The sequence below is a fragment of the Pholis gunnellus genome, assembly GCF_910591455.1.
Source record: "Pholis gunnellus genome assembly, chromosome: 15".
NCBI classification, from domain to species: Eukaryota; Metazoa; Chordata; class Actinopteri; order Perciformes; family Pholidae; genus Pholis; species Pholis gunnellus.
In genome coordinates, this window is record NC_136542.1 from 9,604,084 (window position 1) to 9,630,345 (window position 26,262).

The 26,262-nt window shown below is 44.1% G+C and overlaps 1 protein-coding gene across 2 annotated transcripts; it reads left to right on the top strand.

The window, feature by feature from the left end:
- Window positions 1-3,062: 3,062 nt before the first annotated feature.
- On the top strand, window positions 3,063-24,858 carry asap3 (ArfGAP with SH3 domain, ankyrin repeat and PH domain 3). 2 transcript variants are annotated; one of them, XM_079175430.1, is made up of 26 exons: window positions 3,063-3,411; window positions 6,378-6,450; window positions 8,795-8,940; window positions 10,592-10,666; window positions 11,496-11,545; window positions 12,047-12,161; window positions 13,285-13,370; window positions 13,712-13,787; window positions 14,800-14,886; window positions 15,141-15,250; window positions 16,198-16,270; window positions 16,381-16,468; window positions 16,778-16,826; window positions 17,602-17,768; window positions 17,891-18,024; window positions 18,183-18,274; window positions 18,375-18,555; window positions 19,463-19,548; window positions 19,670-19,785; window positions 19,869-19,936; window positions 20,666-20,773; window positions 21,048-21,270; window positions 21,478-21,745; window positions 22,010-22,223; window positions 22,374-22,505; window positions 22,775-24,858. In XM_079175430.1, exons 1-26 carry the CDS (start codon window positions 3,286-3,288, stop codon window positions 22,847-22,849), a joined length of 3,018 nt encoding a protein of 1,005 aa, XP_079031556.1. In that variant the 5' UTR covers window positions 3,063-3,285; the 3' UTR covers window positions 22,850-24,858. The 2 variants fall into 2 exon arrangements, with proteins under 2 accessions (XP_079031556.1, XP_079031557.1); XM_079175431.1 differs by having other exon boundaries at window positions 16,201-16,270.
- Window positions 24,859-26,262: the final 1,404 nt, after the last annotated feature.

Genomic DNA, 26,262 nt, shown 5'->3' on the forward strand with positions numbered 1-26,262 from the left:
TACTTGTTTTCAATAGTTTGGAGTAAAAGGGTAATTTAGTTCTCAGTCTTCCTAGTTAGTTAGTCTTGAATGAGACGGTGACGTGATTTTAACACAATATTGCGTTTAGAATCATGAATCACAAACCAGTTTGACGACCTGTTACCAGTCTGGAAAAGTTTTTGTTACCAACTGTTGATGACATGACAGGCATTGTGGAGAGGCTGTCGCCCTGAGGGTGTGGTCTCTGGGCAGGTACAGTATGTTGCCAGCCGCCATGCCACAGACGACAAGCATGACTGTGCTGAGACTGATAATGCTCAGTCAGTTGAGTCAGGGATGACGTATTTGTCGAAGCAGAAGCTGTCACAAAGTGTCACAGCTGTTTTGCCACAGTAGTTCTTCAGAGTGCAGTTGTGCAGGTTCTTGAAGCTGATTGTTAACAGAAGAGCCCTGTCCTGTTCAAGACACTTCATATGCTTATTCCAGTGGGAAACTGTGTTCAAAAAACGAATCAATCCCCCCTCTCTCTCTCTCTCTCTCTCTCTCTCGCCAATCCTCCCATTTTCAGCCATCCGCGTTGACCGTATTTTACGGTAAGCCTGGGCCTCCTGGCTTGACAGGGGTAGTAAATTGATAACAGGACTAGTGGAGCTGAGTCAACAGTGGAGAGGGAGATTTTTCTGTGTGTGTGTGTGTGTGTGTGTGGGGGGGGGGGGGGGGGGGGGGGGGAGTCTCGAGGATCATAGGCTGCAACTCCACAGGGCTGCTGGGAAGCAGCAAGGAAATCCTGGCAGCTGTAATCTTTACTGGAAGATGTCGCTACGACCTCTGTGCCGCAGCATGTGTACGTCAGGAAAAAAAAGCAGAGAAGCTGTATTTGGTGTACCTCACTTCCTCACAGCCAAAGAGTGAGAAATGGTGCGAAGGGAAGAAAAGCACTTGTTGGTGATGTAAGTAAAAGAGTGAAATTGCCATTAGCAGAGGCAGGAGAGAGTGTGTTGATATGGGAAATGACAATGAATAGGTATGTGGTGTGAAGGAAGGAAAAGGTGGAGACGAGGAGGAAAAGTCATATCAGTTTGCGTCCTCAGACAATGAAGTTTCTCTCTATCTCCTTTCCTCTGTCATTCCACCTCCCTGTGCTGTGAATCTCCCCCTTGCTCACTCCCTACACCTTCCAAAACTATTTTCTTCTATCGGCTCCCCATGTTTTTTTCTCTCTCCCCCCCCCCCCCCCCCCCCTCCTGTCCTTGGACCTTGTGTTCTTCTTATGTTAGAGCATTGCCTGAGAAGACCGGTTTGCTGAGTTTTACAATAGGACCCAGGCTGGAAGGCTGGCAGACGCACAAAGGCTCTGCTTCTTTACAAGGGGCCGCAAAGAAACTGAAGGAGGGTATTGTTGGGACACAGCGAGCCTCTGCATTACATCAGCCCAGGCATCCATGCTAAAAATGTGTGCATGCAAAATGAGCATTCAAAAAAACACATGTTGGAAATGTATTACAATACACAACGACATGTACAACATGCAAACTTCATCTGTAGCACTTTTCCCTCTTTCCCTCACTGGTGTTCTCTCACACAGGCCTACAATGAGTGAATGAGTGAATGAGGCCCTGGTAAACTGGGTCAGCAAACCTATTTATGTGGCTCTGCATTGTCTGGGAGTTTGTCGCGTGCCCTCACTTCCTTACAAGAACGGACATTTTTTCTTACTGCTCAATAGGTCAGAGAGCCACAGCGTTTCCTCTGGAGACTTTAGTTCACATTTTGAATTTCCTTAATTTGCATGAGAAAACATAACCGGTATTTGTTTTGTTATCAAGTGATTTTCACTTTGTGCCTCCGGAGAAACATGTCTGATAAGCACTCCTTTGAGCAGTTCTACACAAATGTGTGTGCAAGTAAAATACAGACATCAAACGCTGTGCATGGGCATTTTTTGTGAGTTTTTTGCTAACCAAACAGACTTGTGAATATGAACACGGTACCACTGTGAGTGCACACAGTTAAGACACACAACTATTCTCCTTTACTCACTGTGTGACAGTAAGAAGTTACAGAGAAATGAAAAAAACTTCACCACAAAGTGAATTATTTGCCTAAAGTGAGTCAAGTTGCCTATCGAGCTGGGACAAATTGTCCCTTTATAAAGCTAATGTACAGGCAAATATGTGGTTTTGTGGTCGAACCAAAGGCAGCCTCTGCATTTGATGCGGCTTCCTAAAATCATCCATCTGCACTTCAAAGTGTATTGTATCACTGCTCACCCAGAGGCAATGTTCGGTGATACACCCCTTTTCTTTGAGTTGACAGGCGTGACAATGCCAGGCATGCAGGAGTTATGTTCTATACACAACTCTTGTGCTTTTTTTTTTTCTCCACCTCTCTGATGCACTCTTTCCATTTCGTCAGATGATTTCAGAAGGTCAGAGGGGAGGGTCTTCAGAAACCCTCCCTCAATGAAAAATGCCTTTTCATGAGATGAAAAGAGAGAGGAAGAAGCTTTGGAGCCTAAAGCCAACGGAATGGCCAAGAGGGAGTTACACCTCCAAACTGTTGATTAAAGGGCAGTTGCACAGAGCTGCGAAAGCCCCACTTGAGTTATGATGAACGTGAGCTGAAGTTCTGCATGTGTTTCAGTGCAAAAAGCCCCCCCCCCCCCACATAAAATATATTTTCATCTGTCACATTTTTTGGGGTTAAAACATCAGAGCTTTGAGTTGTTGGTTTCAGCCTCACTGCAATGCTTTAGCCAAAAAACCATCACCTCATCCAATGAAATTCCTCCCCTTCAGTTTAGTCTGTGAATGAGGTATTATGCATATCCATGGCGACCACCACACTGCAGACTCTCTGGAGTTTGCAAAGAAATGAGAAGTAAGAATGAAAGAGACGAGGGAGAGGACACACGCACACACACGCGCACAAACACACACACACACACAAACTCTCTTTTCTCTCTCTGCAGAGTGCCAGAAAGCACAAACATTCCCACGTGATGATGGGGTTTGCTCCCTCCCTCGCGGGGCGGACAATAGCGCGCTGGCGCACCTCCACGCGCACACATTCGTAGAGTGGAGCCCAAACTCAGGACACAGGTCCGACTTTAGACAACTTTCTACCTTACAGACACTTTTAGGGATCCGCTCTCTGTGGGGAAACCAGTCTCTTTTAGTCGCCTTCTTGCACACAATAGAGGAGTAACGATTAATTTTTCTTCAAATGGGAATTACTTGCGCGCGTGAAACTTTGGCTCACTTTTCTCCCCAGTGATTGTCAGACGCCCGTTTCGCTTGAAACATGCCGGAGCGAATAAGCATTTCGGACTTTCTGGTCCTGACAAACGAGGATTTGTCTTCGCCGGGGACTTCAGGTTTTCTGTCCAAAATGAGCGACTGTCGGAACACAGTTTCAACCGTGGACGAGGTGAGAGAGGAGGAGGAGGGGGAGGCGGTGCAGAGACACACATGCACCTTTTGTCTGTTGTTTACCTGTCCATGTAGCATAGCATAGCCGATGTGGCTTCAGCTGAAGCTTGCTTTGCACTCACCTGTGGACTAAGGTAGCTTACTTTTGTGAAAGTGAAAGCTTTTGCCGTCAGGTGTTTTACAGCACTGTGTAAAATGGACCATTATGTCGTTAAACAGTTTCTCTGAAGTTGTTTCGAAATGAGCACAGAGATAAAGATGAAGACGTTTGCCAAATTCCATTCAAAAAGCTGTAATAGCTGCCTAATGCTAACGGGATACATCAACAGTATGTCAGGTGCAATGTGTTTTTATGAGCTTAAACTAATGTTATTGATGCATATGCAGTGGTGTGCTGATTTTGGGGTCACCAGGTGCTCTCTGAGACCCCTGTTAGGCCATGGGACTAAGATTCTGGTTCTGAACTGGACAATTGAACAGGTCACAGGTGGTTTTGTAACAGTTTAATACAACTGGTAAATGGCTTCTTTTGACCCTGCTTGTCAACTTCTCTGTGTGTAGTGGTTACTGTCTTCAGAAAAGTCTGGATGTTGGCACTCTTGGTTATTCAGTGCAGGCCGTCCTGGTTCAGCAGAAGCAGTAAGGGTTACATGAGGTAATGAAGCATACAGAGAGCGTTTACTTGGCCTCAGACTGTAAGATGGGAATCAAACAGAACACACACCCACAGCATACATGCCAAACATTAGTGTGGTCCTATTGACAGAGTAAGGTATTGTTTTTATGAGTGTAAGCGTGTCTGTGAAGGCCAGTCTCTGCATTTTGTCTGTTTGTACTGGTAATTTGGCTCCAGGCCTATTTGAGGTCTGTGTGTGTGTGTTTGTGTGTGTGTGTGTGTGTGTGTGTGTGTGTGTGTGTGTGTGTGTGTGTGTGTGTGTGTGTGTGTGTGTGTGTTTGTTTGAAATCTATTCTCACAAAACTCCCTGTCGAAGGAGGAAATGGTCGGGCTGCTGTGAATTCTGCCAAAAAACAAAAAAAATCGAAGTGTGCACACAAGTTGGTCCTTCCCCGTCTGTCTTCCTTGCAATATAACAGTGTGGTTCAATGTTCTGCTGTAACTGTGACTCTCTGTTTCAGCTAGAGCTCACACCAGTTTCAATCACCCTGGGTTTGCTGCTACAAATGGAAAACTGAGGATCCGTTTTCTAAAATGACATGTGGCTGAAGATGATATAGTTTGTTTGTTTGCAGTAATCCAGTCTAGAGAGTGCAGATGTTCTGATATTTCACTGATATTAGATGATGGAATCCAGTTGATAAAGGATTCAGTACGGCACACAGTCTGTAAGAGATGAAAGGTCTTCATTGAGGTCTTCTTCCTGGCTAGAAAATGACAGCTGAGCAAAGATGTCTAGGGTTTATAAAGAGTTTTACTCAGCTGCGTAATACCCTTATTAATGGCCATGGCATACTGGAAAGTACATAGCCGGAATAGCTGCTCTGGGGAGGGACATGTTGGAATCCTACACATGTGCACACAAACAGACAGACAGAGAGACAGACCGACGCACACAGATGTAAATGCAACTGTCCCTTTAAAGAAAGATCTATGGTTATTATGTTTAGTCTTCTCAGCAGAGACGGGCTTGATTAATGGCTAGGGTAGAGTGTGTGCGGTTACGGCGGCGGGCAGGCAGACAGAGACACCATTTAGCCCGACACACACTCGGCTGCTTGTTACTGATTATTCCTGATTAGAGGCAACGATAAAGGGAGAAAGACGGGGATAAGGAATGGTTTCATTTGCTGTAACTTAAGCTATAATTGGCTTAGCGTAATTTCCATCCATGCTTTTTCTTAAGTACAGATCTAAAGTTTTCTCTCATGTTTAACGCGTTTGTTGTAGGCTTTCCTGCGGCGAAGTATGTCACCGTGCTAGTTAATGTGGTAAATAAGGATCAGATGTCAGTTAGTCATGCACTGCTGACAGCAGTGGCCACACACCCTGAGAGCAGGTGAACACAATCGTGAAATAGGCACAACAAGATCTGTAAAAGGCATTGTAGTTTCTCAACATCAGTACACTTATGGGTGGAGCTCATTACCCTCTCCAGAGGGGATGTGTGTGTGTGTCTCTTTGTCTGTCTCGACTGAGGGGTGGGTTGTCTGCCCGTTGGTGCTTTTCTGTGCCAAATTCCACCAATTTCAACAAACACAACCTGTTCTATTGACCTGCACCAGCTTGTTTCCACTGTTTATCCCCCGGTCTGCCAAGCAACCTACCAAGTAGAGGAAACTGCAGCAGCATCAGCGAGCGACTCCCATCCCCAGTCTCCACTAAATCACTTTCCCATTCATTGTCTGCAGGGTTGCATTACACAACACAGACGCCACCTTTTAATTAGAGAACCAACACTTAGGGAGTGGACTTGAGCGGGAACGACTTGGGGCATGCAAACAGCATCTACCAAGGCAGTGTCTCTGTTAAGTCTAGATTACTGGCTCATTAAAGCTATTTCTAGTGGCATGTAGGTGGAGTGCATTCTAGCGCAGTAAAACAAGTGGCCTGTGTAAGGAGAATAAACAGGGTGTAGTTTCAAACCGGAGTTAAACCAACTGACTGCATTTCGTCTACATTGTGTGTATCAGGAGTCTCAATGAGAGAGAGTATTGCTTCAACCTGAAAAGTGAAATACGTGCGCTGGCATCATTCAGGGAGGCAAATGACGAGACAGACGATTGTCTTGCTTGACTCACCTGTTCGCCTTTAGTCAGGCCGTGAGAAGATTTGGCATAACTAATACAAACACACACACACGCATCAGTATGTATCGTCCTTAAACTTGCAGTTATTTAGTTAATCAGATAAGCCAAAAGCACACACAGTTATTCAATTGGATTAAACCTCCTCCATCTTTGTTTTGTTTAATGTTCACACCTATATTTGTCTCTTTGTCATTTCAGTCTCTGGAGATGGACCACACAACTCTACACAAGATGAAGAAAATGATCAAATCTATACACACTTCTGGACTCTGTAAGTATCAACGGCTATAATAATATCGTGTCATTCACAAAATACAATTACTAGTTCAGCTCAAGGCTCAATTACGAGCTTTTTCCCAGAACTTTCAACTGTTGGCGTTTGCTCAGTTGGCTCAGTAGCTGTTGTGATTTTATTCACAGCACTTTGAGGTCTTCTGATCCATGTTGGCTTAAAGTTATGCATGAAAGTTCATTCTTGACCTTGGAAATGGCTCTTTGACAAAACAGTTTCAACTGGAGGGCTACTAACTAGCTTTCACAAAGCTTCCATCAGCACACGGTCCAGGTGATACAGAAGGAAGCTCCACAAAAACCTTGAGTTTGTCAAACTCGTATTTACCAGGTCAAGAATGAACTTCCATCTTGTAAGTTGCAGTGTGTAAATACGTTACTACGATACAATATTAATGACGAGTTACAAAAATCCATGAAGTTGGATGTCTGTCCCTATAAATGAAGCTTGTCAAATCTAGTTTTTAGGTAAAGGTCAGACATTATTATGGCAGCATGAGCTGTTCATTGTACAAGACTTGAGAGGACATCACAAAGCTCATGTGGGCCGAGGGGTTTGTTATGGGACCAGAGTGCGTGGAACGTTGGGTGATTGTCGTTTATATCCATACAGAGTGTACGGTTTTGTGGCGTACGTGTGTGTGCGTCTGTGTTGTAGCAAATGGTATGTGTGGTTTCAGCAACAGCGTGGCGCTACACAGCGATCCAACAGATGCGCCGGGTCACTAAGTGAATGTTTTGTTAGTGTGCGTATGTGTCACTGCAGTACGTCACCACGGCTTGCCGTGGATCTACCGGAAGTGAACATGCACAAGATGTGAGTGTTCACCTCAAAAATGCGCGGGAGAAACAGAGGAGCTGCTCAACACATCCTTAAGTTGTTTTTCTGTGCTCGCTTACGAATCTGCTTCCCATTTTAGGGCTGCAACTCATAGTTTTTCGTAAAAAAAATGAGTCAGAGAGCCAGCGGCCCAGAATTAAGCAACCGTATATGATCCATTGTAGCTGCAGAGAAGTGTTCCACAGGTGTTTTCCATACGTATCCACTTCTTCCTCTGTGTCTAGTAATATGACCATGGGACCCCCCCCCCGTTCTGTCATTATGTTGTTGAACCCCTTAATCAGTCCTGATGTTTATCGACCGTCTGACTCACCACGCATACGGACACAGTTGTACGCCCTCTCCTCCCCCACGCTAGTCTGATGGTTCGTTACTCTTGTCACACATGCTAAACGCACACGCACACACACACACACACACACACACACACACACACACACATATGGTGAGACGTTCTCTTCTTTCGATCTCTATTCCCATAAACCCGCTAAGTACCACTTCTCTGCCAAGATGCTGTGGCCTGCAAGCAAGTCTGTGTGTGTGTGTTCTGGCAGAGGAGTCAAGGAGTTGAGTTGCTCCGCTGGTATCTTTTCTAAAGGTCAGCAGTAAGATCATCCCCCTCAGCTCCTCTGTGACTCAGTGGTTTGTTTGTTTGATAGGTGCATGCATGTTGTTTGTTATATATTTTCTTTTATGCAGCCATGAAGGCTCAGTTCTTCTGCTTGCCCTTCATTTTGTCTCTTCCATCCTGCAGTGTGTCTGCATACTTTCCTTAAATTCACAATTCTTTCGTGTCATACTAAATGTTTCTCTTTTGTTTTAAACTAGTTAACACAACTGAGTCAGTCTGTTGCCCAGACATTTGTCTTGAGGTGGAAACTGCAGCAGAAGAGATGACCTTACTTCCTTCCGCACTCTTCCTGCTTATTTCTGCTTTGGTCTGTTTTGTCTGCGTCGGACATTTCTGCAGATGTCTGGGTCATATGTGTCTTTACCACTTCCTTAAATTGTTATCCACAATAATTCAATAATACATTTTTTGCCTTAATGTTGGGTTTTTTTTCCAAAGTCGTCTGAGATGATTTCCACGGGGCTTGAATTGTAACTTGTGTTTATTTGATGTCCTCATCTCAGCCTCACTTTAGAATAGCTGTAGGGTCAAACTTAATGTAGTGAAATGTAAACCAATGTGGTGCCAGCCGGAGCTCAGAGTCTTTTCCATCAGCCCCTTTTCCACATAAATTAAACGGACTGAGAGCACTCTAAGGTCAGTGACCTATAAGCCCCAGAGAAGCATGGGTCCCGATATGTTTCCCTGTCTGATGGGTAGAAACCAGTACTAATGTATCCCACATGCTTGTCTTGTTAAAATACTATCACTGCAAGTCAATCTGCCTCCTTGAGATTTTCCCGACATGTAACTCAACTCTGAGTCATCTTTAACTGTCGACGTCTGAGTCACTTTATGCGCTTGTTTTTTCAGCCCACGTGGACAACAAGGAGCAGTATGTCGAGGTGCTGGAGAACCTGGGGAATAGCCACCTGACCCAGGACAACAACGAGGTCTCCACAGGGTTCCTCAACCTGGCTGTGTTTACCAGAGAGGTCACAGCCCTCTTCAAAAATCTGGTGAGGAAAGAGGAGACGAGTGTGGAAGGGGAAAAAGGGGAAGGGAAAGGAGAGGCTTCCTCAAATTAGCTTTACTAGAGAGTTCAAACCACACATGCAAAATCTAGGAGGACTGAGGGAGCAGGGATGGAAATAAAGAAAAGAATGTAGCAGCATGTGAGAGTACTTCAGATCTCTCCCTGTAAGAAACTGTGCATGCACCCGCCACAGTAAAGGGGTTTTCAACAGCTGCATGATCGCGCCTCTTGACTCCAGCAACCGGGGCCGTCCGGAACCCTCCCACTGATAGCTTCTATGGCGATGATAATCCATCCCAGACCTCCACGTGTGCGTCGACACACACCGTCACACACACACACACACACACACACTCCCTCCAATGTGTCAATCAAGGCCTCACAGGGGAGACTGGGTCTTACACACTGGTTGTGCAAAATCAACCTGAGCGTGTCCCTTAATGACGTGCATGTGTGATTTTATGTTTGTCCCTAAGCCTGTCAGGACGATTACGTTTTCGGCTTATCGTACAATATGTTGACATCAACTTTTTTTTATGTAAAAGACTTATTGTACAATACACGGACATGACCGCGATCCGTTTTGCTGACCCCGACATGGCCCGTTGTGTTTACATGCGTGTTTGTTCACATAACAATGTCGCCAACATTTTTGCCACATGGTGCCAGAATACACTGCAGGGTTTTCTCTGCCATTGTAAGACATTGGGCGTTATTGTTGCCTGAGAGTCCATATTCCAACTTCAATGTTCAAGTTTATTGCTCTTTTACTTGCATATTTATCATTATATCAGTGGCATAAAATGATCTTACAATAATATTGTTTATCGCAATTATATCTGAAACAATATGTGATCCAACAAAAGTAGTTATTGTGACAGGCCGACTGGTCCCAATGTCCCACTGTTCATACGGGCATGCTTGGATTCATTCGTGTCATCTGTCAAAATGTTGACCTGTGTCAGAACTCCATGTATTATCTATTAGTTAGCTCAACTTTTGGACGCCAACCAAAACAACGTTACCAGCCTCCAGGCCTCTGTGTCAATATATGAAGGTCAGCTCTGCAGTGCGTTCACGGAAGTGGTTGGACATTATTTATGTTAATAGCGGGGTGCAGCTAATCCTCCTGGATCCTAAAATGGTTAACAGGATACTGTTGGGCTGGAGATGATGGATGAATGTATGTAGCCGTGCTGCATGCAGTGAAGATGTGATGTATTTCTATGGGGGGGGGGCTTTGTGGTAATTATGAATTACTGTAGAGAGCAACCTGTCGGGGTTATGCTGGTTGTTTTGTGACTCATTCTCCCCAGAGCCACAACAGACTCGGTTCGGATCACAAACGGCAATAAATGTCATTGCGTCATGCTCCCACTTGGATCGAAAATCTTAATGATGTAGATTATTATTATTATTTTTTTTTTCATGAATCACTAGCTCAAAATGACTCACCATGTTTTTGAATTCACCACACTTATTCCCAGAAATGGGGGTCCATCGGGAGATAGGAGTGTGTAATACTGTGTGTGTGCATGTGAGTGTTTGCTCATACTGCAAGAGATAAGGGCCTCCTGTAGTATGATGTGGAATATTTTAACTTCTTTGCTTCTTTGCTTTTTTACCTGTTTCAGGTGCAAAACCTCAACAACATGATGGCTTTTCCTTTGGAAAATGTGCTGAAGTCAGAACTCCGGGACAGCCGACTAGTGAGTCTAGATCTTATTACAAATGTATTAAATAGTAATAAACTGCTGGCTAAACTGTTATACACATGTGTTAGAACAGAGAAAGAACACCTCTCTAAACAACACCAAGCAGTCTATTTTCCTTTCACTCAGCTACAGACCAATACTCTGGCAAAATACCCATATCTGGTCTTTAATTGAAATGATATTAAATCAAGGTATTATCAAGCTCTACAGCGAATAAAGGAACAACTTTCAAGACAGCACCCATGTTGATGTTATTGTAATGTGGGGCTTTTCTGCAGCTCAGGAATACAGTCTGCGTTTGTTGATGTTGACTTTACTGTCATCACAATGCAGAATCCGTTTTAGGGTGGATTTCCTCATAAAGCAGGTAATCCTGTCTGTCTCTGCCGTAGACGCAGCTGAGCCTGCTAAGATAGTCTATAAGATGCGGCTGTTTATGCAGATTAATGAGTACGACTAAGCTACGTTCCAATACTGAACCGATATGTCGTGCTCAGTATTTGTCCCTTTTTATTTCCCTCGCCGACAGACTAGTGAGTAATAACGAGCTAATGCTCTAGTAAGCTCCTGTCACTGCCCTGTCTTTGAAACAGCTGATTCAACAGCTGAACATTGCTTCACTGTAACTGCCGAGGGAGGCAACGTGCTGCTGGAATCTTGTTCAGCCAGATAGCAGACTAGTTAGCATAATGTGAGTAATCATGTGTCTGTGCATGACCTGTCTGGCTCTATCCAGTTCTACGCAGATAATAACCAGTTCACCTGACTGTATGTGGACTGCGAACAATTCCATCTTAACGCTCTTCTCTTCTCTTCTCTGCAGGAGCTTAAGAAACACATGGAGAAGAGTTGGAAGGAGTACGACATCAAAATGTAATTAACCATACACTTAATTTGTTACCGCACATTCATACGGCGACATGTTGTGTGATTATAGTCCACTTCTTCATCTTTATTAAGCCTGATTGCTTCACGAGAGATAAGGACTTGAAGCCTCAGACAGATGTTTTTTGCCTGAGGAGAATCACGCGGCACGTGTTTTACTAGGTCATAGACGATGTAACAGCAGAGGTTAATAGGATAATAGTTAATTCCCCATGGCCTAGCCTTATTTGATCTCATTCTGACGGCGGGCAGTGGCGTAAAGTGTTTTATAATGTTGTGAGGAGAGTTCCCCTCTCCCTTTTTCCCCTTCATTCAACTTCCTCTACCTTCTGTTTATAAGGAAGGTGAATGATTAAGAGGGAAAAAATGCTGAAAATGCTCAAAAAGTTAATCGTTACAGAAAGAGAGTTGATCGGACAGGTAAAATAATCGTTAGGTACGTGGTGCGCATCAATAACGCTCTTTTTTTTGTTCCCCCTCCCCCAACAGAGGGAAGCTAGAGAAGGAGAAGACCAGGCAGCTGGGTCTGATCAAGACGGAGGGATCAGACGGCGGGGAGGACATGGAGAGAGAGAGAAGGACCTTTCAGCTGCAAATGTGTGAGGTGAGGGATTAGTGCCAGTCCAAATACCAGACCCAGACACCTTTCCCTTACCTGAAGTGATGGTTTAGTTCACGTGGGTGGTCTGCTCTGTGGATTCCATATTCCATCCATGGTCCACTGCATGGCCAGGGTCGATCCCCTTTTTCTCTAGTAATTGCTATGATGGAAAAAACGTGTTTTTAGAAAGACGTACGTGAGTTGTTTGCGTCTTGCAGAGTTCCAGTAGAGCGTGGTTGTACACATTAGAAAGTGCAGTTCAAAGGCAGATGCTTCATGACCCACCCTCGTCTAATGCTCTGCCAGTGCTGTTACATACGGTCCCAGCTTAGTGTGTCAGTGCACATGTAGCTGGAAAAAAGTCTAATCCTGACCGAGACCAGCTGTCGAGACAAAGAGGAGAGGCAGGGAAAATGGAATTTCCACTTGTTGTTAACCGCTCGAACCCTCCGTCTCTCTGTCCGTTTGTCCTCCTTTCTTTCACACTGCAGACATTAAAATACACTCTCAAGCACACAGACGTACACAAAGTAGAGAAGCGCTTCACTGAGCCCGTCTCTGCTTCAGCTACAAAGAGACAGATTCAGACTTTGGTTTTATGGAGCAGAGAATGTAGTCATTCCTTCCACACAGAGGACGTGCGCAGGATGGAAATCATTCACAATAAAGCCTGCTCTGTGTGTCTGTGTAGAAGAAGTGTCCTAGAAAGGAGCTACATATTAAAAACATGCTTAAGATGTGTAGTCTAGGATGAGCTTTAAAGTGGCGATAAAGATGTTAAGTCCTGGTTGATTTGTGATGATAGATAGCAGCCAGTGTCAAGTTCACTGACAAACACATTGCATCTCTACGTCAAAGTCAACTTGTGTTCGGCCAGTGAAATGCTGTTAAATGTGAAGCTGCAGCAGGAGGAAATGTTCTGTTTGCATTAGCAGTAACTTAATACAGCAGCGCCCCGAGAATGTCGCCACAGAGACCCGGTTTGTAATACTGCAGGTATATAAATATTGCACTCATTAGTGGTCTATGGGCTCACGCTTCATGTTTCCACGGAACCATCTGGCCTTTCCAACGGAGAGCTGCCACTTCTGGATCGTTTATTAAAAGTCTTTGTTTATGCTTTCAGTATCTTTTGAAGATCCAGGAGCTCAAGGTGCGTCAGGGCCCTGATCTTCTCCAGAGCCTCATCAAATATTTCCAGGCCCAGCTCAGGTCAGTCTCAGCCGGTCTCACCTTTTTATTTTATTTTTTTTTACCTTGTTGCCATTTTGTTCTACAATGTGAAAGTGAAATAAGAACCAGCATGTTTTCCTGGCCTAAGAAACACATGGATTTGATTTCAGTGTTTCAGTGAGGTTCATTCATTTTTCTTTCACACGCTATTATTATTAAAAATGGGTTAACCATTAACCCATTTTTATCATACCAAGAGTTTTATGTGGGAACAGAGTTGCTTGCACAGCTTTGGCATGTGATGTTTTGGTCGGTGTGCGCTCGGATGTTTGGACTGAAGTACCATCATGACTCAGCATTTGTTCTTTCTCTGTCCTCAGTTTCTTTCAGGATGGGCTGAAAGCTGCAGAGAATCTCGCTCCCTTTATCGAGAAGCTCGCTGCTTCAGTTCACACGGTAAATACACCGAAGCTGCTGCTGGGTTTGTCTGTCTACCTGCATCATACCAACCAGTGTGCCAGTCATCTAGTGTTGTTATTATCCAGCTTTGTTATGATTTCAGAAGGATATTTGCCATGATTAAGAGGTCAAAGGTTAGGGTCTGTGGTAACCGCTGTTGCCCTGACTTTCTAAAACTGATGATTCACAAATGTACAGAACAGATGCACATGCTGTACATATTAATGTTATCATACCACCGATCCTCCCTCACACCTTTTTCTTCATTTTGTCAGCCGTTTCTCAGTCACAGTAGGTCAAACTGTTTAAGAAGCAGTAAAGCTTTCACTGTAAATCACAATGTGTTTTAGTACCTCCTATAGCACTTCTTCTCCGTTACTTTCTCACCACAGCCAAAACCCCCCTCTCTCCCCCCCTCCCCTCCCCCAGCTGAACCCACAGGCAGAGACTCTTATTGCAGCCTATTCCCAGAAATGCTTCCCCCTATTTCCAAAAGATGAAACAGAAAGCGTCCCTTATTTTCATTCCTTCCCTGATGCGCTCCTATTTATCCAACCACTCCGTTCGGGTTTCCAGTCCCCTTTCCTGGATAGAGCCCTGGAAACAGACGAAACTGTGACACTAAGAACGTTAGAGGTTTTTCTGGTTCTGCATAAGCAGAGCAGAGACCCGCTCAGACATGCCAGACCTCAGCCTTCAGACCGGATTTATGTTATGGCTCCCTGGAAAAATGCTGAGATATGTCAGTTAAACAGACTGATGTACCATGAAAGACCGGTCACTCTGCTGCTGCTTTAATACAAACTGCACAACCTCCGAGGATGACACACCCCGGTCCTGAGCTCTGTTCTGCATTATTTAGGCCATTACACAAAGCTCTGATGTCATTCCACACCCAATTCTTGGAACAAATGAAAAAAAACAAACACTGGATATGATAAAACACAAAAACATGTTCTTCCAATTATTTTCTTCATTTTTGCAATTGAATGAACTGACGTGTTTTTAGGTGCGCCTGGACCAGGACGAGGAGGTAAAACAACTCACTCAGTTGAGGGATTCTCTCAGATTACTTCTGCAAGTGGAGGGGAAAGAGGTATGCTTTTGTTATAATGTCTCTTTGCTATACGCATTATATATGAAGTACCATACATTTTTCAGATTCAATATCTTCAGTTATCCTGTTTCAACATAGAAACAAGATGTGGGCTCTAAAATGTCCAGCGGCAGGCGGCTTTAATTGCGAGTTGATGCTAGTCGGATTACTTTGTATTGCCACACTTGTTTTAAATTTTCGGAGCTGGCCTCACGCGTTTGAAGTAAAGTCCTAAATCTCCGTTTGTATCCTAGGAGTATCTGAACAGGAAGAACTCTGGCAATGGCTACAGCATCCACCAACCACAGGGCAACAAGAAGTATGGGACAGAGAAATCTGGCTTCCTGCTCAAGAAGAGTGATGGGTTAGTAAAAGCATTGGTTACAGCGTCCCAATGTCAGGTCACAGCCAGTTATAATACTAGTATTGTATTAGAATTGAAAACACATGGAACACAACAATACAAGATGTGAACCAGATCAAAAAGTAAAAACTATAAACAATCATGTAATTGAATGTGTTGTAGACTTCCAGGTTTACTTCCATGTTAATATTTATATAATAATATATATATATAATATAATATATATAATATATGAGAGAGAGAGAGAGAGAGAGAGAGAGAGAGAGAGAGAGAGAGAGAGAGAGAGAGAGAGAGAGAGAGAGAGAGAGAGAGAGAGAGAGAGAGAGAGAGAGAGAGAGAGAGGAGAGAGAGAGAGGAGAGGAGGAGAGGAGAGAGAGAGAGAGAGAGAGAGGAGAGAGAGAGAGAGAGAGAGAGAGAGAGAGAGAGAGAGAGAGAGAGAGAGAGATTTTCACCTGGTCCTCATTATTGTGAGATGAAGATCCGAGCAGGGGCCCCTCCTGTGAAACTTATTGGCAGACTCGCCAACTGAACGGATCCAGCTTTTGCATCATGCGCACACACACACACACACACACACACACACAGAGCTTGATTACAGTAAGATAACGAGAGGGGATGTGGTTCAGAAGGGTGAATGGGAGACGAGGGAGAGCAGTCCTTCCTCAGGCCACTGACAAAACAGAACACGTTCTCAGCCATTTTAAGTGAATTAATCAAGATAATGAAAACAACAGTGAAGTGCTGTAAAGAGGAGTTAGCTTGGCCAGCACAGTGTGTAGGTCACCAGTATGCAATTCAAGGGTACATGTTAAGTTAACACTTTTATCACTTAATGTGCTGCACAGAAATCCTTCAGGTTGATGTTGTTACTTCAGGAGTTTGTGTTTAAAATCAGTATATTTTTTTTCTCAGATTTGTTTTTTCTTTCCCTTTGGCGTGTCATCCAGCAGGATCAGGAAGGTTTGGCAGAAGAGGAAGTGTGGAGTGAAATTTGGCTGCCTGACAATTTCTCACAGTACGGTGAGGACAAATGGGCTAAACTGCCACCAAGCATTCCGCTTCAGATCAAAGTGTAATCTGAAATCTGTCCAATTCTCCAGTTCACGCTCACATTATGTGTCTATCTTCAGATCAATCGACCGCCAGCCAAGTTGAACCTGCTGACCTGTCAGGTGCGCCCGAACCCAGAGGACAGGAGGACCTTTGACCTGGTCACTCGTAGGTTCATTCCTAACTTTGGACCCGGAACGCTTTACATATCATTAAAGACTCTTAAGAGTCACGTGCAGTGCAGCTGTGTGGAAGCTTGCCGATCTGGTCCCCACATTAAAAGAAACTGGGACCAGACACATTTTATATGGGATGGATGCCAGAGATGTCTTATGATTAATGTACTGTGACGTGGCAAAGGGGTGATTGTGTGCTTGTTTTATGCCATTTCTATTTCTAAACCCTCTATTGGTTCTTTTTTTTTTTTTTCTAAAGATCCACTGTCAACATCTAACCACTGTTTCTCTTCCTCCCTAGATAATAGGACGTACCGTTTCCAGGCAGAAGACGAGCAGGAATGTATGATGTAAGTGTTGGAACTATTGTAACCTGCTAACGTTATTCACTTTCTTACCTCTTGTATTTTGTCTTTGTCTAAACAAGTTGTTACACGTCATGCACCTTTTTATTTGGGCTCATGAAATACGCACTTGAAGAGAAGGCCGAGAAGTGTACTAAAGATCATAATACAGAAAGATAAAGATTGTATTTAGTCTGATGATGTATGCAGGGCTGACAAGACCCAAAAAGGAAGAGAAGCTAAATGATGCAGAAAGAAAGCGCTGTCCTCTAGGAGCCCACTGGCCCAGCTGGTTTTGGGTGGGACTTCTCTTTGCAGCCACAGACAGCAAGCGAGGGGGACTTTGTTGTTGTGTGATGTGGGGATTGAGGGGAGTGCATGGGGGCCGGCCGGGGGGGGGGGGTTCTCTCCCTTACCCTTCCCTTGTGTGTGGGCCTCCGGGCAGATTCTTTGATGTGATGAGTTAAGGGACGGAGGGAGATGGAAATGGTTTGAAGGGAATTGAAGAACCGTAGCTTCATAAAGAACGTGCGATTCAGTATGAGTCCGGGTGGTAGTGAACTCATGAAAGTGAGAGTGATGATGACTAATCATTAGACAGTGCAAAAGCAAAAACACATGGTGGACTACTTTTGATCATCTAGGGAAAAGACTGGAACGGACAATGCTTTGCTTTTCCCTCCAAGTCAGCAGTTACAAAATGTGGAATTTGGGAAACAACAACATTTTGCATCTTTTATTAACTTCTTGTTTTCTGTATGTCTGTGCCCCTGTACTTAAGTTGGGTGTCAGTGCTGCAGAACAGTAAGGAGGAGGCCCTGAACACAGCGTTGGTAGGCGACCAGCTCCACCTCCAGGACAGCGGGCTCCAGGAACTCTCCCGAAGCATCATCGCTGAGCTTCGACACATGCCGGGCAACGAGGCCTGCACCGACTGTGGAGCACCAGGTCAGCCAGTCAATGTTAATGTACTTCATGAGCATGGCAGTGTTCATAAACAACATTTATCAATTCAAGCTGTGTGAATGGGTTTCACAGTCTCTTGACTTCTTTGCGTCTGTGTGTCTCAGATCCAACATGGCTGTCGACCAATCTGGGCATCCTGACCTGTATAGAGTGCTCTGGCATCCACAGGGAGCTGGGTGTCCACTACTCCAGGATCCAGTCACTCACCCTGGACCTGCTGAGCACCTCTGAGCTTCTGGTACTAAATACACCCATGGAAACAAACAATTCACACAAAGACAGACACAATCCATGTTGTATTGTCAGGATTTACTAATTAGACTTCATGATAACATCTGCTTTTTATTGAAATGCTTTAATATCACATCTTTGTGGCTGCATTGTGTGTCCCTTCAGTTGGCTGTCAGTATTGGCAACACCAGATTCAATGACATCATGGAGGCGGGCCTTCCGGATGACTCTGTCAAACCATTGCCACACAGTGACATGTGAGTCCCCGATTTCTGTTGGAACTAACAATCTTGATTGTTCAAACGTACGCATCTATTGTATTTTTTTTCCATTACAATGTGTTCATTTAACAACCAGGAATGCCAGAAAGGAGTACATTGTGGCGAAGTACGCCGAGCGTCGGTACGTCCTGCGCAGAGAAGAAGCAGACCCCGGCCGGCTGTACGACGCCGTGAGGAGTCACAACCTCACTTCTCTTCTACAGCTCTTCGCTGAGGGCGCGGACATTTCCAAACCGCTCACGCTGTCCGATGGACAGGTGAGGATCATTTACAGCCACAAGTGGATTTCCACTCCAGCATTTCTTCCCGACATGTGTCCCATTAGGGTGGGAATGTGTGTAGTAAATCCACACAAACCTCCTGACAATTTTAAACTCCCACAGATGTCATCCTGACAAAGGCCGCCCACCGGGCTTGTTTACAGCTCCGCATACATCGGGGCAATGTTTCTAACATGTTCATGTCACTTTAGGACTTTGAAGGAAATGGCTTGAAATAGAATCAAGTGTTACAAAATGCCTCAACATTCAGACTGTAGGAGGTGTGTGGATATTTACAGTATGTGAAATATGTGTTAATTGTCCTCTTGCGTGGGTGGGTAAACCACAGGCCCTCCCATCTCTTCTGGCCTCTAATTCAATCTATCCCCCCTTTTTTTCTCTCTCTCTCCTCATCCACTTGTCTTGTTTTCCCCGCCGCTGCTCGTCTTCTTGTCTTTAATCACGTTCCACCCTGCCTGTCATACACTTCCTGCTCCGCACAAGCAGTATGTAACACTGCTGCTGACTCCACTGTGTGCGTATAAGTGTGTTTGTTTGTTTTGGTTGGCCCTCGTTTATTATTTCAGCTTTAAGGTCAGAGCTCACGTCTCTTGAGAAAAAGTGAGACGAGCTCATTGAATTACGCAGGCACTTCTCTTCCTCTCCTGCTGCACTTCACATAAACGGATAACGCTTAAAGCTCTCGGCAGGGTGTCACTTTTTAACACGCGGACACAAATGAGTTGTTTGTGTCAGGGTCAGGCATTGGCTCCTCTGGTAATCTAGTTGCATATCTTTAGACTCGATTATCAGAAACAAAATGCAGCCACTTGTACTGACTTAGGAACCTTCTCTGAGGGTCAACAATTTGGCCTCATTCGTGCTTTTCTTCTTCCTGTTTAAGGGGATCAAAGAGACTGCTCTTCATCTCGCGGTGCGTCTGGAGGACAGAAGCTCTCTGGCACTTGTGGATTTCCTCTGCCAGAATAGGTCAGACACCGACAAGCAGTCATGAATGAGTTGTGTCTCCTTTGCATGAAGAGGATTAAGCGCTTTATCAGTAGTGTACATGAGTGACATTTAACACCATCTGCCTGTACTGTATGTTCAGCAACTGCCTGGAGAAGAGAACAGCAGAAGGAAACACAGCGCTTCACTACAGCGTCCTGCATCACAAGCCTGAGTCTCTCAAGTTACTGCTGAAAGCAAAGGCAGCCCTACACACAGGTTTCTTTTTTTACTCTATTTTTCTTTCACTTAGTGTAATCAATAAATACCTAAACCATTTTCTTCTTTCAAATGTCCTATAGTGAACTCTGCAGGAGAAACAGCCCTTGATATTGCACGGAGGCTGCAGCATGCACAGTGCGTCGAGCTGGTGAGACTACTTTTCTTTTTCTTTGGCTTTGATTCATAAATTCTAAGACACACAGTAAGGAGGTAAATTCAACTGAGGAATCAAGTTGCAACATTGAAATTTCTACCCGAAAGCCAATGCCAGAAACAAAACAAGACAACTTCCACAGCTGGAAATATTACCTTGAAATAACTCCCCGTGCAGCAGAGCTATGCTCAGGACTCACTCCCAGGACAAGGAATCTTATCCTCATCGGGTCCCAGTGTGTATCACTTATAAACACTTTTTTATTTTCTTACCGGGAATCTGCCCCACTGAATCAGACCTGCATTGTGTAATATCCTGTTTCATTACGCACAACCTTCTTTTACAAGCTTGTTGTGTAGAGATTAAAAAAGGTTACACAAATTCAACCTGTTTACTTGTTGAGTGAATTTGTTACATTTTTCATTAAGATGGTCTGTTTTTAATATGAAAGCTGCAATGAGGTGTGGGCTGTCTCTGGCCTCAGGACCTTTATTTCATTTAACCCGCTTTGCTCATTTAATTGCTGTTGAAACATCTGCTGAACCCAAATGTCACACTGATATGACTGATCATTGCCAGTCAGGAAGTTAATAGGTCTTCCCAAATTGCAGAAGGATGCGTGACGTATTGTGTTGACATATATTCACGCCCTGTTCGTCACTGCCCATTTTCTCTTTTTTCATAGTTTGAAGGTTTGTGCTTCTGTGTGTGTGTGTGTTTTAGTTGGAGCTGGCCCAGAGTGGGAAGTTTAACTCTCAGATCCATGTGGAGTTCATGTGGGAGACACAGTCTCAGGAGTTTTATGACAGCGAGGATGAGCTGGATGAGCGGGTAAACACACACACACACACACACACACACACACACACACACACACACACACACACACACACACACACACACACACACACACACACACACACACACACACACACACACACTCTCATTACTGGCTTTGACTCTCTGCCAAAAAAGCATTTTATAGCCTTTTTTTTCCCTCTGCAATCTACTCTACATACGAGAAAAAGGCAATTAAAAGAAATTAAACAAAGAAAGTTGAGGAGAAACTAGAAATGACCTTGTGCTCCTTTCCACTTTCTTCCAGGTGAGCCCATTACCCAAAAACCGCTCTCCTTTATCCTCAAATGGAGGCGGTGGAACTCCCTTTGCCCGCTGGAGCATGGGTAATGGTGCCAGCAGTAATGCTGGAAGCAGGCCTTGTCAGACATACGAGAACATAGAGTTTCTATATGGAAATCCTCCAGCCAACAGCGCCCCCTCTGGAACATCAATGCCTCCACCACTGCCAGCTAAATCCATCCAGAGAGGTGAGCTACTGCAGCGTACAGTCTACGGCCTATTTGCATTATACAAATGCCCCAATTTCATTTTTTGCCACATCAACACCTTAAGTTTTAGGTCATTTGTTTTTGAGTGAATGAACAACTTTAATTAAATGGATGTTTTTATAAACGCATACGATCTACGCTGTTGCGCTTGTTTTAAATTCTTCACATTGCTTTCCCCCTCCGCAGGTTGCTCGGACCCCCAGATATCAATTACAACAAAGGAAGCCCTACCACGACGTTGCTCTAACCCAGCCTCCCACTCCTCCATTCCCCAAACACAGGCGAGGCATACGCCCCCTTCATCCAACACAGAAGGCCAAGGGGCGAGACCACCTAGGTCTCCCAAAGGACAGGGAGCTCTGCTCAAGGCACAGAGGCCGAGTGGGGATGGCCAGCCTGGTGCTCAAAGCAGTGTCACGCCAACATCCTCTCAGAGTCACATAGGGCCCGTCAGGTGAGACCAGCGCTGCTAGAATGTCGTAACACATTTCTGTCCACACAATAGTATCAGGTGTAAAGAAGGCCACTGAGAGAATGCAGTTCAATTTGATGCCTGAACTGAAATATCACTATTTACTGTCCTTAGGTAAATCTTTACGACTACACAGATGTATACGAGTTTCTAGCCGTCCTCTGTTTCGACGTTGTAAAAAGCAACTCGATATGATAAAGGCCGTCGTTCGATCACAGATATTTCATGACTTCTCCACCCTTCCAGTTCAGAGAAGACCACGTCATATCGTCGGACCAGCAGTGGAGCAGGCAGCCAGGGGAAATGTGGCGCGTTGTCTCCAAGTTGTGTGGGCAGCCAGGAGGAGCTGTACTGCAGCTTAGTGGGGAATAGTCCCGGCCTCACCCCAGCTCCTGCTCCAGCACCAGCACCACCCTCACCTGTTGTGACTTGTGTCCCACGACCCCGCAAGAACGCTATGGTAAACATCACATAGAAGCCTCTTTCTGTTGCAGTCAGCCTTCACGTCACAATCTTCAATTTCACCAAACTTTTCTTTTCCCCCTGTGGAGTATCAGAAAATACAATATACATCACTAAATATCGTAAATATACGACATGTCTCCTTCAGGTTTCTGTCAGCAGGCCACATCAGAAGCGTGTCAGGGCTTTAGTGGACTGCAGAGCAGTCAGTTCTGAGCAGCTTGCCTTTTTCAAAGATGAGATCATTGTGGTCACAGCCACTAATGACCCCCACTGGTGGGTAAGTGCAACTACAACTTCTGGATTTTCCTACGGTGCCTTGTAGATTTAACAGGAAGGGAAATATATTTCATAGAATATTGCATGATCCAAAACGGCACTACAACTACAGTGTACTGATCAGTAAGTGGGAGCTTCAATGTACACATTTACATGTGTGAGTAGTTCAATATTGAATGCTTAGTATTGCATATTGTTAAGTATTGTGTAGGTTTGTATGGTTTGCTTTGCTCATGATCTAAAGTGCTCTGTTTATCTCTATCCTAACAGGTTGGTCACATAGAAGGGGACCCATCCAGGAGTGGGACATTTCCTGTCAACTATGTACACAAACTAACAGACTGAAGGGACAGGAAATATGAAACTACTGTACGGCCACATAACCGAGGAACTGAACCAGCACGGGATGCTTCTTCAGGGAAACGTATGGTCATCACACAGAGGACTTATCTACCGCAGAGGACAGTGTTTGCTCCTGGATCGATCTCAAACTAGAGGGTTTGAGCAACCTGAGAACATTTCCACATGAGGATATACTAGCCACAAGATACCTCAGGGTGAATGACACTGCCTTAGGAATTTATAACTGTTCTAACATATACTCATTCTGGAAACCAACAAGGGAACTGAAGGCTTTCAGAGCCCCATATAACCTCTCATTCCAAGGACAATACCCCCCCCTCCCCCACCCCCTTGTTGGCCTATTCTTGGTTTTTAACTGCAGTTGTCTAAAACCATGAATCACTATTAATCGGTGCGAAGGCATTTGTGGTTGGTGTAGAAACTGCTCTATTATGTCCATTTTAACTATTAATCATACATTATTTTGCAGATGGTTAAGTTGTCTATACTGATCCAGGATTTGTAACTTGGGTCAAAACTTACCTGCCGGGCAAAACCCTTTTAAGGCACTTTAAACTCATCGAGAAGACATCTTCTGAAGAGTTGGCAGCGTGGGTAAAGTAAATAGTTCGAGAGTCTGTCTGTTAAATCATAGTATAGTGAGACTTGGAGTTGAGGTTTCAGCCTGCCTTGGGACTCTAAAAGTGGCTTTGTGTCTGTCTGCCAGTCTGTCTCCAACCAAACGGCCGGCGCCTGGGCAGAGATCTGAAACTTTAGCTCAGCCATCTTGACTCTGGGAGGAGAGCGGGGGATCCAGTTTCTCCTGGCTCCAGGCATCGGTCTCAGGAGAACCTGGAATAACGACGGTGTGTTTCAGAAAAACAAAACAAAAGACTCTCTGCAGAAATGGCCCTTTAAAGAGAGCTCGTTAGCAACAGCACCCAGCTGCAGTAATTTGTTCACACACACACACACACTGTGGACACATGTGCGTCACATAAGGTATACATGACTTAAGCACACTTGCACTTGCATTACACACAGCGCAGCTTCCACGATTTAGGAACCTTTTAAGGGAGAATGGAGAGCTGGGGTGGAGGTTAAACTGCTCCACTTTTTTATATTAGTGCCAAATGTAACGCATTTCACAGCTATTACACATCATTTGGTGTACAAACTTGTATATAAATGTCCACTGATGTACAGTATATATCACCTGTTTTCTCAGCTGTTGTGCATCATAAACGATTGTATTATTCGGTACAGTCTTAATCCATGTTGGTAATTTGATGTCCTCTGATCTAATGTCATGTGTCTTCTGTTCTGTTTCATTAGTTGTCTAAATGGCTCTGAGAAATAAAGAAGGGAATAGACACGTCCTCAGTATTCATAGAGGATTCTGTTCAAACACTGACGGTGATCAGTAGAAGCAGACAGGAAGCAGGTGTTCACTTCCTTTGAATCATTCCTGAGTGTAAAGGTACAGTGCGTAGCATTTTAGGCAATCTATTGGCAGGAATGGTTTGACCACCTGAAAATTATAATTGTGTTTTTGTTACCTTAGAATGAGCCCAGCCATTAATATCTCTATATATTTACATCTACATACGGAGCAGGTCCTCTTTTACGGACCCAGCTGTTTCTACAGTAGCCCAGAATGGACAAACCAATAACTGGCTCTCGAACGGGCCTTTTGCGTTTTCACCTATGTGCTCGGCCCACTGGAGAAATTGCAGCTGGTTGCAATCTCCAACCTCAGCGCTAGATGCCACCAGATGCTACACACTCTACCTTTAAACAAACTGTTTCCCTGTCACTCGTTCTGCCTCCATTACCTTGTTATAGTGTTGATGTATTAAGCAAATCAGGAGACGGGCATGTTTTCAGATAAATGCAAAGCAGTGAAACTCAGTCGGAACTCTTGTTAATTGTAAACAACAGTGAATTCATTCATATTAGGCAGTCTATTTGTAAATACACATACAACATGTTTAATAAAGTGCCATACAGTCTTATAGTGTGAATTGGTGTGTTTCTGTATCTGTTATGAGTAAAATGGACTAATGTATTGTATCTGGCTTAAAGCCAGAGCACAACTACAGAGAAAAGGTACTAAGTCCTTAATCCTCAGCACAAGGACACATCGCTTAAATTAATAGCGAGTGAGAGCGCGTGTAAAACCTACTTCCTAGTAAAAGTGTATTAATGTGCATAAGACTCATTGAGACGGGTCTTTAGTGGCCGTGATAATGTTATGCACACTTAACTGGATTGTGCAATATGTTCTGGTGATTGTTATTCCACATATACTAGTCTTTGATACCCGGAGTCCAATAATTCAAAATCCATAGACTCTGTTACAGATTTGGATTTTAAATGGACTTTCATTTATATAGCACCTTTCTAGTCTTCTGACAATTCAAAACACCACATGCCAACATTTACCCCATATTCACATTCACATTCGCACTGTGTGGTACCTTGTACCTCTTCCATCAATCAGGAGTTAATCTTATGCTTATTCACACACTCGTACACCATAATGGTGCCATAAGACGACTTACAAACTTTTTGATTTTGAAACAAAACTTCATTCTTATTTTGATGCTATTGTCCATTGATATACTCTCCCAAAAACTATTGCGTCCAAGTTCTGGCCTATGGTAAAAGAGTATAGTCGTAGTACCTTTGTGTAATTCCACTACATAATTGTGTGAACAAGGCCTGTCCAAAAAAAAAAAGACGGCATTACTCTCAGTGAAACAAGCCTGGACCCTTCTGTAAATACACTTCCTACCATTGCTGGCATCCTCACAGCTGATTTCCCCCCCTTCTACCCACTATGCCTTCCTAAATCTAAATCTCTCCCCCTACATCTTTCTTGGCAGTTTTCTCTCTCTTGTCTGTCCTTCCGGCCTCATTTGTTCTCCATCCGGATGTTACTTGTGTTCTGATCCTCCGAACCAGAGCCAGGATGATCAAATTCCAACCTGTCACTTACATAACCGGTCACTTCACTAACAGCCAGGATAATAATGCCACGGCTTATTCTGCTCTGCCCATAGACACACACACTCAATACTCCATTAGGCCTGCCTGTGTGTACTAATACATACAAGGATTCAAATGTTACTTCTAAAACATACTGTAGTATAAATCTATTCATTCATTAATGCCCTCATCCATTTAATGTATATTCATGCTAACATACACTACACAAATATAATGTATTAACGTAATGTACATGCTGTGGAATAATAATCATTTTGCCATTTATTTGCATTTTTTCTACAAGCAGGTTATATTTAGGACCTCATCGCCACTATATGGTATTATTTATATGGCATTCTTTGACATTTTATGGCATATTGTACTATGACTTTAGTTTTTATGCCATACTATACTATCGATTTTTA